Here is a 13,595-nt window from a genome sequence, read left to right on the forward strand (position 1 = left end):
TCTCTTTCTTCGCACTTGCGATGAGTCAAACGCATTTCTTGGTGCAGATGTACTCAGATGTACAAGTACACTAGTACCGAACATCGAGCTAATGCTAGAGTATCGACCCATAGTATGTGGTAACTCATTCTCCCTTCTCCTTTATTCGTTTCTTTCCTGCTTCCTCTTGAAACGTTATCCCTCATCCATCTATTCTCTGTCTCGATTCTTCTAATATAATTTGCTTCTTTCTCTTTTCCTGTATTGCCCCTTCTCTGTTGTACGAGATGAAATATAAATTTCGTCGAGGACGAAATTTACGGAACCGTTTACGGGAATTTCGACCCTATAACGATGTAGTACATTGTTGTGCATGCGCAAGAAAAGCAGGAACGTAATATTTCATCATTATGCCCTACAGCCGAACTTTTGAAACTCTACAAAACTTTTTAATGCGCGCATTAAGATTCTATTTAACCTTTGTCCTTTAATTTGTAAACATATATTACTCTTCAATAAAAAAAAAATGTTTAACCTTCAAACTATATTGCATATCATGCATATAAATTACAAACAGATATTCTATCATTTCATTTATTCCTATCATTATAGTATATTAAACTGTCCTGTTTCCGAAAAACAATATTCAATAAAATTACATAATTCTTTTTTCTTCAATTTGATGTATTCTTATATAAGATTTTGTAAACGTATTTTAAAAAATTAAATATAATTTTTTAAACCGATGAATTTAGAATCTAAATGTTTAATTAAGAGATAAATGTCTTAAATCTTATTTTATTTATTATTTATTTGTTTTGAATTTTATGAAATTATAATTATTTGAAAAATTATCATTACATAAAATCAAAAAAAAAAAAGAGAGGAGTAAAAGCATTTTTATTTGATATTTTATTCTTATTAAAAGTAATTACAAATAATAAAAGAAAATATCCTGAGTCATAAGTAATAAAAGAATAACGTAAAACGCGCAACGCTTAATAAATCTGATCGCGTGGTTCAAGACCAAGAGATAGAAGAAACATGCAAGTGGGAGAGGGCTCCAATGATTATAGTCGTCCCTGGTTTCGAGTTGGACAGTTCAGTTCATTTGGTTGGTAGAGGCGAACGATGGTGCATAGCACGACAGCTGATTCTGGACAGTGTTGCGTCGTCTGATCGTTTCTCTTCGCTGTCAGTTGCAGTTCATACTGCGAATCGGTTAGCTGATTCGCGTTTCGATTTTCATTTATACGTGTTCGCACAACATAATTGATTGCAATTTTTATTAAATATTATTTTCGAAAACGGATACCGCCTTGCGATTCGAAAAATTCCTCATTAATAATTGGAAAAGCGAAGACAAGAATTAAAAGCATATCATAGCAATTCACTACGGCCTATTTAGTTGCTTTTCACTTTATTGTAATTTTTGTGATCATTATTTCTTTCTAACGCGATTGCTGTGTATGGTGAAGCGTCAAAAGAAAGGGCGGAGAGATAGAGGATGCACAGTGTCATCATCAGGGTATGATTTCGAACGCCGTTTGGATACCTAAATTTACCTTCGACCGATGGTGAGTATATTCTATTTATAATTATTTTAAGACAGAAATTTTTTATATTTTATTTAGCTGATACACTTTTACAAATCTTTCACTTAATCATTGTTTGCACAGCCCTTATTCTACTTAAAAATTTAACCATCTTTCTTTGTCTTGCAATAACATATATCTGTTTTCTTGTTTTTTTTTCATTATTTAATTAATATTATTATAAATACAAAAAAATATACATTTTTTGAAAATAACAAAATAAAAATATCAATAGCTGTTATATTAAAAAATTCATAACTTCAAACTGATGTAAGTAAATGTAAGTAATGTTAATTTTTTTTTCATATTATCATCATTAATAATTTAATTATTTTCAGTCTTTTTTATTGTATTCAACTTTCGTGACTTTTGTTAAAACACATGTTCGATAAATATCTATAGCAGCATTTACTAAAGTTTATAATTCTATAGTTGATATACCTAGACTTAAAATTAAACTTAGAATCATTAAAAAAAAAAATTAGATTTATATCTAATTGAATCATTCATTGCATTTTATTATATATATTTTATACTGCTTACTATCACGTATAACATAATTTAATAAAAAAAAATAATGAAATTCGTTTAAATTTTAATAACAAATATAATAATAAAATTTAATAATAAATATAGAAAATTTAATATTTTTAATATTTTTTATTTTAATTTTATTGTATTTAAAAACGATTAAATTTATTTATTGGCAAAAAAATTTTATTATTAGTACACATGAAAATGAAATTGTTCGAAACTTTGAGCAAAATGAAAAAATGATAATCATATAATATATGTTGTTGTATACATTGAATCATTATTCTAACAAACATAATTGATTTTACATACATTATTTGTCCATTTAAATATTTATTTGAATTTGAACATGACTTCAATATTATCAATTTTGTTTAAAGGTAAATAAATATATTTCTCGGAAGATGCAGTGGACATTGACCCTGGTACGATCATGACCGATTTATGCGTTAGTTTAATAGATATAATGCATCTATGAATTTATTGGCCGAAATAAAAATATTATATAATCTTTAGTTATCTAAACTATAATATTTAATATTAAATTTGTAATTTATCAATTAATAATTTATTCTTATATTAGTTATATTAAATTAATTATTTACTTTATTTACTTTATTTGAATATATATATATATATATATATATAGACACGTAAATATCTTGTCAAAATAAGTGAAAAATTATGTTAAATTTTACGAATTGTTAGTCATATTGTTTGCGTCAATTGATTGATCGATCGAAATCAATAATTAAAATTTAACCATCTGTAATAAATATTTTGCAAATATTTTTTTTGTAAGATATGTACACGTGTTCTGACTTACATATTTTGAAAAATATCATAATCTTTAATCTGATTGCATTCAAAAGTTACGATTATCTCATTCATCATATTCAATTTTTAATTATTTCATTGAATAGACAATATTCAATTATCGTATTTGATCAGTAATATGTCGTTATAATATTGTTCGATAATTATAAGAGTGTTATCATATCTTTCAATAGTAACACGTGGACTTGAAATATATTTTTTTCTATATCGTATATAAAAAATAATATTTTTTTTCTTAAAAAAATATATATAATAAAATTATTAAATATATTTAAAATAAACAAAAAGAAATATCTAAATCTAATATTTGTTAATGTTTCTTTCATTGATTTATATAAAATTAATTAATCTCTTGAATAACTAGACAAATAAATGTTAAAAATATATCATTTTTATTAATAGTAAAAAAACAAAAAAGAAAGGAAAAAGAAAAAGAGATAAAAAAAAAAGAAAGAAAAGGAAATTTTCAATAAGTAAAAAAAAGAGACAATATTATGTTCGTTATAATATTAATTCAAATCAATAGTTCTATTTGCTCTAATCTATTTGCTTTGAATGTATGTATTTATCTTAAATTTATTATAAGAATAATTTTAAAGAATGTTGTATAAAAAGAATTTCATTTTGTAACATAATTAGAATAATTTTATAATTTTATATAAAAAAAAATCTGACCAATTAAATGAGTTTTAACAAAGTAATTGTTACTTTTTAACAATTAACAATAACAATTTGATTAACTTTTAATAGATTAATGTTAAATGCAATTTTCTCTTAATCACATCATAAAAAAAAGTTTTTTGTTGATCGATGAAACTTTTATACTTGGAAGGAGTTCAATTGGCTAATTGATTGTTTCAGCATCAGGAGATGATGGCAGATTTAAAAAATCTTGCTTTGACCGGTGGAGGAGGATCTAGATACAGTGGCGATGAACAAGTACAGTTCATTCCAGGTGGAAGTCATCAGGTGACAATTAAATCTCCTCCACCTTCCTTGCATTTGGAAAATCTCAATAATGCTGTTCTCAGGTATAATTTTTAATAAAGATGGCATATTAAAAAATAAACATTTAATATGTTAGATTGAATGAATTTCAATCCACGTGTACAGCAGGAAATTTATATATTGAAAAACAATACAAAACTTTGAATATAGTTTCTTTTATATGGATCTTTCTCTTAAAAAATAAAAGCTTATATAGCATAATAGTATATTCTTTGAATGATTGAAACTTTTGTCAACTTTGAATCAATATAGCATTTTTATATGAATAGGATAAAATATAATAGCTGATATTGATATTTGCATAATAAACAGTATTGTATACAAAGTTTTCTATAAAAAAAATTGACTACTGCAAAAATCGTTCATAGCCTTTTCAATGGCTACAAACTGGTATTTAATTTTTATATAAATAATATTGTTGAATTAAAGTTTTTAAATCAAAATTCGCATTCCAAATATTCTTTACGTTCTACATATAATTTTTATATACAATTTATATATTATCATAGTCTCTCATAATTAACAATATCCTTAGAAAAATTATTATTGATAAATAATGGTGAAAATAATGATAAAAATAATGGTGAAAATAAAATTGAATTTTTAAGATTGAATATTTCTACTGATATTTCTTTTTAATTTTATTTTAATTTTCATATAACTAAGCAACAATTTTATCAGATATGTCATATTACTGACAATGTATAAGTGAAACTGCGGTCATCGAGGGAACATCGAACACGCGAACTAATATATCCCAAATACGACTAAAACAGATCTCAAGGTCTTTCCATTGATCGCTTTAAGCCTTTTACAAAGCTTCCTTCTGATTGTTTCGTTGAATTTGCCGTTGATAAAAATAAAATTGTTTAAATTTAGATCATTTGAAAAAAAATTATTTAATTTTTCAAATTACAAAAATATAGATTATATTTAAATTAAATAATTAAAAAGTAAAAATAAACAAAAATCTACTAATTAGATTTTCGATAAGTTTCATATATATTCATAATTACGTGAAATTGCTTGAATTCGTTCATAAAAATTTAATTGATTATCTTTTTAGTATACACATGTACGATATCGATTCTTATTCTTATCGAAACCTTAAAATTAGAAGTAAGTGAAAGATTAAATTACAAACATATGTTTAATTCGCTTCTAAAATTTATTTCGCATCACAATTTAGACAAACATTTATCAAAGAATAAATTTTGATAAAGCAAAAAATTGTCTTATTTTTAATCATAAATCAAAAATAAAAAATAAATCATAAATAAATATCAAGAATTATATTTTAATTATTCTTATTAATATAATATTTAAAACTGTAATAAAAATTGTAAAAATAGAGACACGAAAGAAAAATTTAAGAAATGATATAATAATAAACTATACAACAAGAATGAGTTTGATTCTTTGTTAATTCGATTTAAATATTATTTTCGATTAATTACTTAGAATCGAAAGTATCGATATATCTCATTTATTGAAAATGAAATTTTTATACTTCGAAATGTTTAAAAAAAAAATTTTAAATATTTAAAAAAAAAATGTTCTTTTTGAACGTTATATTAATCTTTTTTGTATGTTTCAGTAATTCGCAAAATAATCTTCACTGCAATTGCAATGGTAGTGCATCTAATGGTACCGCGGCTTCAATATGTAGCAATAGCATGTTCGCAAGAAAAGTACCAAACCATAGTCCAGGACAGGATGGCAAAAGACCGGCAGTAACACTGACGCATTTACCGAAGAGGCCACCGGTTGACATTGAGTTCAAGAATCTAGCGTATAGCGTGTCAGAAGGCAGAAAAAGAGGTTGGTCTTCGAAAAAAAAAAATAACGTATTACAAGAACGAACAAGAACAATACACATATTCGCACGTGAAAGAATATTCGGTAGGCACTTTGTTCAATATGTTTAACAATGACCCAACTGAAAGAATCAATAGATATGTACAAGCTATTTCGTTTCGGTCCAGATATACCTTGGAGGTGCAATTGTACTCACAATTAAAAGAGGTCACCTAGAGAATCTAAGTATTCGTGAAAGCTGTGATTAAATGAAATTTCTATATTATCTCTTCTCGAATATTGTGAATATTGGAAAAAATCCTAATTTTCGAAATATAAAATGTACAAATGGAAAATAGTAAATCTCGAAAAAAAATAAGTAAATGAATAAAAAGAGCGTTACTTTGTGCATATAAATTTTATGTCTCGAATATTTTATTTTACAGGATATAAAACAATTCTGAAATGTGTAAATGGAAAATTTCGATCCGGAGAATTGACTGCCATCATGGGCCCTTCAGGTGCTGGAAAGAGTACACTTATGAACGTTTTGGCAGGATACAAGTAAGTTGTGTTTTCAACAATTTATAGTAATATAATAGTAAAATATAAAGTAATATAATAAGCTAATAATTGAAAAAATATCATAATATTCTATATTTTCAGGACATCTCATCTGAGCGGTTCTGTTCTGATAAATGGAAAAGATAGGAATCTTAGGAGATTTCGAAAAATGTCTTGTTACATAATGCAAGATGACCGTCTGTTACCTCATTTAACGGTTTATGAGACAATGACGGTTTCTGCTAATTTGAAATTAGGAAAAGATATCAGCGCAACAGCAAAAAAAATTGTGGTATGCTAAAGGCGAATCTTTTAAAACAAACAATCATTTTAAACAATTTTAATAAAATCGTCTTTATATAGATCGAAGAAATAATTGAAACGCTTGGTCTAAGCGATGCGAGCAATACACAGACTCATTGTCTTAGCGGAGGGCAGAGAAAAAGATTATCGATCGGGTTGGAACTTGTTAACAATCCTCCGGTGATGTTTTTTGATGAACCAACTTCTGGCTTGGACAGTTCAACTTGTTATCAATGTTTAAGTTTGCTCAAATCATTAAGTAGAGGAGGTAATTTAACATAAATTTTTATTTAATTATATTTAATAATATGTTATTTATTACTATTACTATAAAAAAATATTCTTTATTTTTATGGTATTTTAGGAAGAACTATTATATGTACGATACATCAACCAAGTGCACGATTATTTGAAATGTTTGATCATTTGTACCTTTTGGCCGAGGGCCAATGTATATATCAAGGAAATGTTGGTGGACTGGTACCCTTTCTATCATCAGTGGGCTTGGAATGTCCCAGTTATCATAACCCAGCGGATTATGGTAGATGAAAATTATATTAATGCTTTTAATAATAATCAAAATCTATTAATAAGAAAAAAAAATAATTTTGTTTATTAGTTATGGAAGTGGCATGTGGAGAACATGGAGAATGTGTGCATAAATTAGTTATGGCTGTAAATAATGGTAAATGTGCTAATTATCAACATTATCAAAGTACTATAAATGCAGTGCAAACTATATCGAATGATATCGCGAAGGAGTCTCCGCAGCAAGAAACAAAATCTGAAACTGCTTTAATACCAAACGGTGTAGCAAAACAACCAAATAGCGGAACAGTAATTAACATACCAATTTCTTGCACGACTTCTTTATTGGATAGTGCAGAAAGTATTGAGCAAAAAGTTGGCTTTCCAACAAATAGTTGGACTCAATTTTGGATCCTTCTTAAAAGGATATTCTTGTCACAAATAAGAGACATGGTTAATATATTTACATATATGTGTTATTCGATAGTAATAATATTTTAATATTATATAAATATTTCGCTCAAAAAATACTTTGTTATTGTAGACATTAACGAGAGTAAGGCTGATTTCCCATATAATTGTTGGGTTTCTCATTGGTGCAATTTATTATGATATCGGCAATGATGCTTCACGAGTAATGAGCAATGCCGGCTGCGTTTTCTTTACCGTAATGTTTCTCATGTTCACCGCAATGATGCCTACCATTCTTACATGTAAGTAAAAAATGCATAATAGATAATTAAATTTTGTTAATTATATCTTTTATTCTTATATGTACTAATTACTATGTATTTATATATATTAATTAAATATGTAATAATTTATTTTTTAATATAGTTCCAATAGAAATGGCAGTATTTGTAAGAGAACATTTAAATTATTGGTATTCTGTAAAAGCTTATTATCTTGCAAGAACTTTAGCCGATGTACCTTTTCAAGTTAGTATTTTTAATGCATGCTTTCAATGTATATTCATTTAAATTTTTAATACATTTCAATTATTTTCATTGCAGATAGTATATTCTATAGCATACGTCATAATTGTATATTTCATGACGTCGCAACCATTGGAAACAAATAGATTTATGATGTATTTAACTATATGTATATTAACAGCATTAGTTTCTCAATCTATCGGTTTAGTGATAGGATCAGCGATGAGTGTGGAGGTAACACTTCATTTATATATAATGTCATTTTATTGTATTTTTTGATATTTTTTATTATATATATGTTTTTTCAAAATTTAATAAAAAAAATTTTTTTTCCAGACTGGAGTATTCATTGGCCCTGTATCATCAGTGCCAATTGTTTTATTCTCCGGTTTCTTCGTTAATTTTGATGCCATTCCAAAGTATCTAAAATTTCTTTCGTACGTAAGTTATGTTAGATATAGTTTTGAAGGCACCATGATTTCTGTGTATGGTTATAATCGTGCTAAGCTCAAGTGTTCCGATGCGTACTGCCATTTCAAGAGCCCGACGAAGTTCCTCGAAGAAATGTCGATGCAAAACGCCGTCTTTTGGCAGGACGCGGTTGCATTGACAGGTTTTCTGCTTACTTTGAGAGTGATCGCCTACTTTGTACTGAGACTGAAGTTACGATCTCTTCGTTAAAACGTGGCGATAATATAATCAATAGATCATCGTATTCGTTTCATTTCAATCTCATTAAAATATTAAAATCTTTGGAAATTGCTGGTTATGATTCTAAATTTTTATTTTTTTTTTCATTGAAAATAAAAAAATTTGAACATTTTAGCAAAATTGCAGAACATATATGCATCTAAAATGACGCAATAAAATTTTTAATTTTTATTTGTTTTTAACTATCAAGATTTTATATATTTATTTGAGCTCATCTCATAGATGCGCTTGTGTTTTGATTATGTAATGACAAAACCATAAAATCATCTTTAAAAACCCTATTATAATTATAGAATCCTTTATTACTTTGAATTTTGTTAAAAATATCGAAGTTTAAAAAACCTGCATTCTTAATTGTGTTCTTTAAATATAATAAATTGCAATTAATATAATTTAAATACAAGGAAAGTTAAACAAACATTTATATTTTATGAAGATTTTGTTTTTGTTGTACCCTCAAATTCAATTTATATATTTATACATTAATACAAAATATTGAATTTGGAATGTTAAAGCAATTAATTCGAATAAGATATTGAGAATATGTGATTTATTGATTATTTTATGTTATACAGATATGATATCTTGCAATAAGTCTCTCGATCGACATTAAGCGGTCGTTTTTAATTCTTCTGAAGATAACTGAAGATTCACTATACGATTTCATTATTTTTTTATTATTTTCAATTCTCTCATTCTTGCATATAAATATAAATATAACATCCAAGTGCATCATATGACATTAAACGAGACTAACAATAAAAAAATACAGATAAATGGTACGCATAGACAGTTTAGGCATTTTTAATAAATTAGAGTATGCAAAAATAGCGTGAAATTGTAAATCATTGATAATAAACAGAAAAGAGACCACTGCTGGTACCACGTATTTTATCGAAATGCAACATTGATAGCCAATTATTACAAACTCGCCAGGAGCCTTAGGCCCATTCAAGACTCATGGTCCCTCCAACGAGCGCGTGTGTACCACGCGAATAACATAGACTTTTTTTTATAGATAAGCAATAGAAAATTTACAAATCAAAGATTAGAATAGATCCTCTATTGTTCTCACATTTACATCGATAGTTATATTCACTTAATCTACAAAAGATATCTCGAAGATATATCAGCGAAAGAAACGACCAATAATCGTTTAACATATCGGACAAAAATAAATTTTAGCCAACATGTTGAACCAAAAATTAATTTATCTTGCCCGATATTTATGTATATATATCAACGAGATATCTGAATATTTGTACTAAATCAAGGTCGCGAACAATCCTTACTATATTGTCATTCCATTTATACATAATTCAATAACTATAATATTTAAGAGGCGAACAAAAATTATAAAACATAATATTGTAAAAAAGCTCACACCTGACCAATCACTAGCTGCCTGTGCGTTTGCTTCTAAGTCTGGAATGCTGAACATTGTTACATTTATTATAATATAGTCATTTAATTAAAGAGGTGAGGGGAGTATATTATTAAAAAAAGAAAAAAAATTAGAAGTAAAAAAAAAAAAAAAGAAGAAGAAAAATATAATAGAATGTGACAAAAAGATTATTCTGATTTTGGAAACTTTTACAGGAGTTTTTGTTCACGGCCTATGCATTATTCTAACTGCTACAAATTCATTTACTTATAACTGGAGAACAAAAAGAAGAAAATAAAAAATTGATAGACTTCTTCTTTAACTTACAGTTAGATCTCATATCATGTTTCATAAACATGTAATAATCATAAACATGTTTAGATAATTACATAATTATAATAATGTTATTATTATAATATTATTATTAATATTTAATAGCGTTATATTTAAGTTTAATTTTTTAAATTTTAAATCAATTAAAAAAAATTATTACATAAATATTTTTATATTTCAATATCAAATGTAAATCAAATTTATCACTTTTTTATTAAAATTTATTATATTATATATTATTATTCTCTTTGATGTTGAGTTATTCCTATTTTATTATGAATATAAATTGTATTCTAATTATATAATGTATAATTATTAGATATTTTTAATCTTAAATCAGTACTTATTGTAAATTTTTAAATGCTTAGAATTTGTACTAGAAAATACTAGAAAATTCCTGTTTACTTAATCATTTTAAATTGAAATTTAAATTCATTTTTAATTATTCAAAATTAAGAATTATCATTATATCAATTACAAATTTTGGGACTTTCATTGAATTTTAATATCATTGCATAATTTATTTTTTCATATACTAAATGGATATTAAATAAGAAAATCGTAATATGAAAAAAAAAATCTATTACGAAATATAGAGCAAGAATAAAAAGAAATAGGCCAAAAATTTCCATATTTTTAGATTGGTTATGTATTTATTATTTATATTTTTACTTATCATTATATAAATAAATAAATTAATCGAATTTATATGAGAAACAACGATATACTCTATTATACATATGAATATTTTGTTCTTATTTTATTTTTAACATTGCAAAGAAATTAATATGAAATATTATACTCTAATCAAATCATCAATGTTAAAATCAATTTTACTGAATTTGTGAATTTGAATATTGTGTATGATTATTTATATTTCATTTCGAATACATTTTAGGAATAACTTGGAATGTCTGTGATTCAGTATCATCAAACAATTGTTTGATTGTACGAGAATAAAATTTTATGAAATGTATATATAAAATGATGTAAACATAAGAAAATTAAAATGGAAATGGGTTAATAATAAGATACTGAAATTATCTAGATAATCAGATACGTATAACGATTATTTATTTTCATTTAAAAAAAAAATGTTGCTTACCTGTTTAGATCTTGGTTCGCATTCATTACATGACGAAAGTGAGTTGTACAAAATCTGGAAGTAACTCAATTCTATTGTATCATAATTATATCTATAATCTTAATACATAGATTTACTTATAAAAGTAATACATACAAATAGGCTATATATATATATATGTATACATATAGAACCAAGGTTTAAACATAACATTGACCGATTCATTTGAAACTGAATATTCGTTTACTATTCATTTGTATTATTGAAATTGTTTTTTTATTTCTTTACGAGTTTTTGATTTTTTTTATAATGCTGCGTAATCGCATACGTAACTGAAAATTAATAGATGTAAAAGCAGTAAAATGTTAAGTTCAATTCATACGAATCCACGCGTATTGTGTTCAAGGCTCGCGAGAATTGAGACTGTAATAGTGAACAAAAAAATTTTTAATTGCATGTGACCATCTTGCGAACAAAACTATCAAACTGCTGCTAAAAAAAGAATTTGAATAATATATTATCATATTTGCATATAGACACGCAGCATAAAAGAATTGATTAAGACAGTTTCGCTTTTAAGACACATATTTCAAATGTACAATGTACAATGCATATTGTTCGACCATATATCGCATACATTCATGACACTTTTTTCAAATATTGTAATTTTATATAAACAAAAAATTATAGGTACGTGTGTAAGATTGTGCGTTTGTGGATATGAACATCGAAAACAAATAAAAATACGTAAAACAGACAAAAGAATTTAAAAAACAAATATACACGCGGGAGGGAGAAATTGCAAATCCTTATAAGATTTTTAAATGTAATATTTCGTATTCTAAACCAAGAATGACACATTTATACTAAAGCACAAATGAATAAAAGCATCTGTATAATGTGTAAAAATATAACGTTGTTATCTTTATTCAAAATTTAGCCGTATTAAATATTCATTACCATTAATTGACATTATTTAAATATGAGATTTAAAATTGTAACTAAAAGAATTCGTCAGGAACACGTGGTGTAAAAGCAACGAATCTAATGGAGGAATAGTTATTTTAAACTTGCTTTTAGCAATGCTGCCAAAGCAAGACATCTTCGAATTTTTCATTTCTTGCAATTTAAGATAAGTATATTATAGAATACAATAAATTATTTATTTCATTATAGTATGTTTAATTTCATAACATTAATTTTTTTTAATATTTTTTATCTCATTTCTTACATTATTTCAAACAACTTTTAAAGTATATTTTAAAATACTATTAGAAATTTTATAATTAAGTTGGTAAGAAATTGAATGCAGTTTATAGAATTCGTTCTAAATCTATCGCAATCAATTGAGCAATAACTAAGAAAATCCAGAAATTTCAAGAAATATGGAGAAACCTATAGTTCGTGCAAGAGTAGTGAAAGTTCTCGGCAGAACGGGTTCTCAAGGGCAATGTACGCAAGTCAAAGTGGAGTTTTTGAATGAACAAAACAGACAGTTAATTCGGAACGTGAAAGGTCCTGTACGAGAAGGAGACATTCTAACACTCTTAGAATCTGAAAGAGAAGCAAGACGACTTCGTTAGTACATTTAAGAGTTTCTCTTCGAAAATTAAACAAAAAGTATATATATTAAATTGCTCCAGAGAAAAAGAGAGAAAAAGAGAACGATGATTAATATCGATTCTCTTATATACTATTTGGTATGTACCTTCACAAAAGGATCTAAAATAACGTTCCTAAATATTTTTTAAACAATTAAAAACGATAAAATATAAATATCAATTGCATTTCGTTTCCTAGGTATTACTTTTACTAGGTATTATAAATAGAAATTAATTGACATTTGTTTTAGAACTGTGATCAATCTCTTTTTTCCTTATATTTCTAATTTTAATGAAAAATTATATTCATAATTGATGAAATTGATGAAAATGGTATATATGTACATATTATTGTTATACGAGTATAACCGAAATATATTTGTAATTAATAATTAAAAATTA

At 25.7% G+C, this 13,595-nt stretch overlaps 1 protein-coding gene across 3 annotated transcripts; it reads left to right on the forward strand.

The window, feature by feature from the left end:
• Positions 1–1,096: 1,096 nt before the first annotated feature.
• Positions 1,097–8,893, forward strand: LOC122719983 (ATP-binding cassette sub-family G member 1-like). Of its 3 annotated transcripts, XM_043946335.1 has the most exons (13): positions 1,097–1,556; positions 2,489–2,533; positions 3,807–3,976; positions 5,551–5,774; positions 6,197–6,314; positions 6,417–6,606; positions 6,678–6,885; positions 6,982–7,158; positions 7,237–7,598; positions 7,690–7,858; positions 7,983–8,083; positions 8,159–8,314; positions 8,417–8,893. In XM_043946335.1, the coding sequence occupies exons 1-13, from the start codon at positions 1,554–1,556 to the stop codon at positions 8,759–8,761; spliced, it is 2,268 nt and encodes a 755-aa protein (XP_043802270.1). In that variant the 5' UTR covers positions 1,097–1,553; the 3' UTR covers positions 8,762–8,893. The 3 variants fall into 3 exon arrangements, with proteins under 3 accessions (XP_043802270.1, XP_043802271.1, XP_043802272.1); XM_043946336.1 differs by lacking the exons at positions 1,097–1,556; positions 2,489–2,533; positions 3,807–3,976 and adding an exon at positions 5,939–6,108 and having other exon boundaries at positions 5,723–5,855; XM_043946337.1 differs by lacking the exons at positions 1,097–1,556; positions 2,489–2,533; positions 3,807–3,976; positions 5,551–5,774 and adding an exon at positions 5,920–6,108.
• The last annotated feature ends 4,702 nt before the right edge of the window (positions 8,894–13,595 follow it).

The sequence above is a fragment of the Apis laboriosa genome, unplaced genomic scaffold, assembly GCF_014066325.1.
Source record: "Apis laboriosa isolate Shangri-la unplaced genomic scaffold, ASM1406632v1 scaffold9_cov152, whole genome shotgun sequence".
Taxonomy (NCBI): domain Eukaryota; kingdom Metazoa; phylum Arthropoda; class Insecta; order Hymenoptera; family Apidae; genus Apis; species Apis laboriosa.

Bases quoted from the DNA above. Each gene is read 5' to 3' on its own strand.
- LOC122719983 (XM_043946335.1), top strand. The intron at 5,775-6,196 runs GTTGGTCTTCGA...TTTATTTTACAG, and splicing joins GTCAGAAGGCAGAAAAAGAG to GATATAAAACAATTCTGAAA. The intron at 6,886-6,981 runs GTAATTTAACAT...ATGGTATTTTAG, and splicing joins CAAATCATTAAGTAGAGGAG to GAAGAACTATTATATGTACG.